General features: G+C 34.7%; 1 protein-coding gene across 1 annotated transcript; it reads left to right on the top strand.

The window, feature by feature from the left end:
• Window positions 1-629: 629 nt before the first annotated feature.
• Window positions 630-2864, top strand: LOC113300533 (vacuolar-processing enzyme-like). Its single transcript, XM_026549741.1, has 7 exons — window positions 630-855; window positions 961-1125; window positions 1213-1661; window positions 1787-1835; window positions 1927-2148; window positions 2254-2463; window positions 2573-2864. Exons 1-7 carry the CDS (start codon window positions 661-663, stop codon window positions 2732-2734), a joined length of 1452 nt encoding a protein of 483 aa, XP_026405526.1. The 5' UTR covers window positions 630-660; the 3' UTR covers window positions 2735-2864.
• Window positions 2865-3147: the final 283 nt, after the last annotated feature.

Here is a 3147-nt window from a genome sequence, read left to right as displayed (position 1 = left end):
TGTTATGTGCATGAATACACAATGTCAATAAGTACCAAGCACACATTTTAATTCGTCAGATTTATTATTATCGAGATACATATTGATATATGCAAAATCTAACGCTTTAGAGATACATATTTATTGTCTTGTGACAGATACATATTTATTGTCTTCTGATGCATGGTTGCTGCTGGTGATAGCAAGACTCAAAACAAAATGAAAAACCAATGAAGAAGAAGATAACTTGGAACAACGTCCGTTATTCCTCAGTAGAGTAGCTCAGTGGTAGAGCGGTTTGTTAAAATGAAATAAAGCATCCCAGTTGAAACGCCTTGCTCCAGAGAGAAAAAAGGAATAATTATGGGCTCAACAAATTACTACCAAAAAAGCATTGTATGTGTCAATTGTTTCGTCGTGTAGCGAGTGCTCCAAACTGAATTCAGTAAGTTACACCAAGTATTTAATACTACTAAGAAAGATTGTTGGTCTAGTTAACTCAATTAATTAATCTATTTTTGGAAGATAAACATAAATGCAATACCAAATTAGTTGACCCATTTTAAATGTTTGGGAGTACAATTTTCCTTGTTAGCTCTATAAACTGATCTCCAGTCCTTCAGAGTTCTTCACATTATTCCAGAAAATAGTTCAACATTTTTTGTTGCAACACAAATCAAAATGAATCTTTACTCGTTTTTTAGCACTTTACTAATACTACATCTTGCAGTGCTTATTCCCACTCTTATATGTGTTGAGAGTAGAAATGTGGGGTTAAAGGAATTCATTAGTAGAGATGATGATAAAACATCTCAAGGTACAAGATGGGCTGTTCTTCTTGCTGGTTCGAATGGTTACGAGAATTATCGACATCAGGTAGCTATAATGTCAAAATTTATGGGTTGTTTTTGTTTGTGTAGTTAAGAATAATTCATTAGAGATTTCTCATGCATGTTTTCCTTGTTTATGTTTTGTCTCTAGGCTGATATATGTCATGCATATCAAGTCTTAAAGAAAGGAGGACTAAAAGATGAAAACATAATAGTTTTCATGTATGATGATATTGTGTTCAATGAGTACAATCCAAGACCTGGTGTTATTATTAACAACCCTCGCGGCGAGGATGTTTACTATGGAGTTCCAAAGGTATATATTCATTAGAAATGCAACTTATAGAACTTAACTATTTTAAATTGCAAACATATGATGTCTATCTATTGGTTTCGATTTCAGGATTATATCGGAAATGACGTAAATGTTGGTAACTTTCTAAATGTGCTTCTAGGAAATAAATCTGCTCTTACCGGAAATGGTAGTGGCAAAGTCGTCTCAAGTGGTCCTAAGGACACTATTTTCATTTACTATGCTGATCATGGTGCGGCTGGTTTACTCGGAATGCCAGGCACTTCAGAGGCCTTATATGCAAATGAACTTCATGATACATTGAAAAGAAAATATAAAGCAGGAACATACAAGAGTATGGTGATTTATATTGAAGCTTGTGAAGCAGGAAGTATGTTTGAAGGTTTACTAAAACCTGGAATGAATATATACGTAACTACAGCATCGAATGCTAGTGAAAGCAGTTGGGGATACTATTGTCCCGAGGATGTTCCTCCTTCTCCTTCTGAATATACTACTTGTTTGGGTGATTTGTATAGTATTGCTTGGTTAGAAGACAGGTATGTTTCCTTCAGTCGTCTTCTCGTCTTGCTAGATTTGAATCAAGAATGGTTTTTACTATGTCATATTTTTTTTGTTGTTCTTTCGTTAATATCTATATGTCTTGTGGCCATATATGATGCAGTGAGAAATACAATATGAAGACCGAATCTTTATACAAGCAGTATGGAGTGGTAAATTTGAATACCAACAATAAAATTTTCAATTTGCTAATAAAGATTTCTACATGTAGCCTAATGAGATACCTTTTGTTAATCTGTGCAGGTGAGAAGAAGAACGATAGCGCAAAATACTAATCCTGGATCACATGTAACTCAATATGGTGATATTAAACAACTTAAAAATCTATGTATGTATACTTATATAGGTACGAATCCAGAAAATGATGAATACAAGTCTTCAACAAAAACCAACTCGAAACCGGTCCAAATGCTATCCCATTCTATTAATCAAATTGATACCGATCTCATTCATTTCAGGCTACAAGTATGGTTCCCTGATTTATTTATTTTTTACTCAAATTAGCATTAGTTTTAAATTTTCTTTGTGCTTCACATTTGTAAAATGTTTTGCTTTCTATTTTTTCTCCAGTATCAAAAGGCTCCGGAGGGATCTAAAAAAAAAACTACAGCTTGGAGGAAATACAAAAACGCTATGCAACAGAGGAAGTATGTTGATGGTAGTATGGATCTCGTTGGGAAGTTTTTATTTGGAACGGCCGCAAAGGCTTCCAATGTAATAAAAGCTGTAAGGCCTGCTGGACAACCTCTTGTTGATGACTGGATTTGTTACAAGGCTATGGTAATATAGTATCTTAAACTTTACTGTTTTCAAATGAGTGTACACCTCAAGATTATATTCGGAAAATGATATCGTTGAACCGATGTTCGATATATGCTATCTTGTTCAGGTGGAAACATACGAGAAACACTGTGGACCATTTTCTCGATATGGATTCAAACATATGCGAAGCTTAGCAAACATGTGCAATGTTGGTGTTAAACCGGATAAGATGGCTGACGCTTCAAACTATGCTTGTACTACACTTCGCAAGGGCTCTCTTCAGCACTGATTACATGAGAAGTCCCAAATTTCGTAGTCGTTGCTTTGTCACTCACTCTTTAAACCAGAATTAGTTGTGCAAGTATATTGGTTGTATTTGCTAAGATAATTTGATGAAGAAATAAAATTTATTGAGTTACTGTTGACTTTTATGGAGCGTCTTATCTTATGAAAAAATGATACGAATAATGATTCTTTAGGTGCTAGTTGGCAAGTTGCTTCGTAAGATGCTAGCTGCACTTTAAGATTAAGCTTGTTGCCACAACTTGCCAGCCTCGTTCTCAAGCTGTTCCAGGAGACGACCTCACACTTAATATGTGCATGAACAAAATTTGGTAAATATCAGATTTCATTGTCAAATATGGGAGATTCGGCAGTTTGGAAGTTAGCCTTGTTTCAATTGTTTCAATACTATACATTATA

Source organism: Papaver somniferum, chromosome 7, assembly GCF_003573695.1.
Source record: "Papaver somniferum cultivar HN1 chromosome 7, ASM357369v1, whole genome shotgun sequence".
NCBI classification, from domain to species: Eukaryota; Viridiplantae; Streptophyta; class Magnoliopsida; order Ranunculales; family Papaveraceae; genus Papaver; species Papaver somniferum.
Note: the sequence above shows the minus strand (reverse complement) of the source record. Positions and strands in the feature narration are given on the sequence as shown.

What these genes read in the sequence shown, in the direction of transcription:
- LOC113300533 (XM_026549741.1), top strand. Translation starts at nt 661, where the DNA reads ATGAATCTTTACTCGTTTTTTAGCACTTTACTAATACTACATCTTGCA. An exon ending in TATACAAGCAGTATGGAGTG is followed by an intron (nt 1,836 to 1,926) that starts GTAAATTTGAAT and finishes TAATCTGTGCAG; the next exon opens with GTGAGAAGAAGAACGATAGC. An exon ending in TCATTCATTTCAGGCTACAA is followed by an intron (nt 2,149 to 2,253) that starts GTATGGTTCCCT and finishes TTTTTTCTCCAG; the next exon opens with TATCAAAAGGCTCCGGAGGG.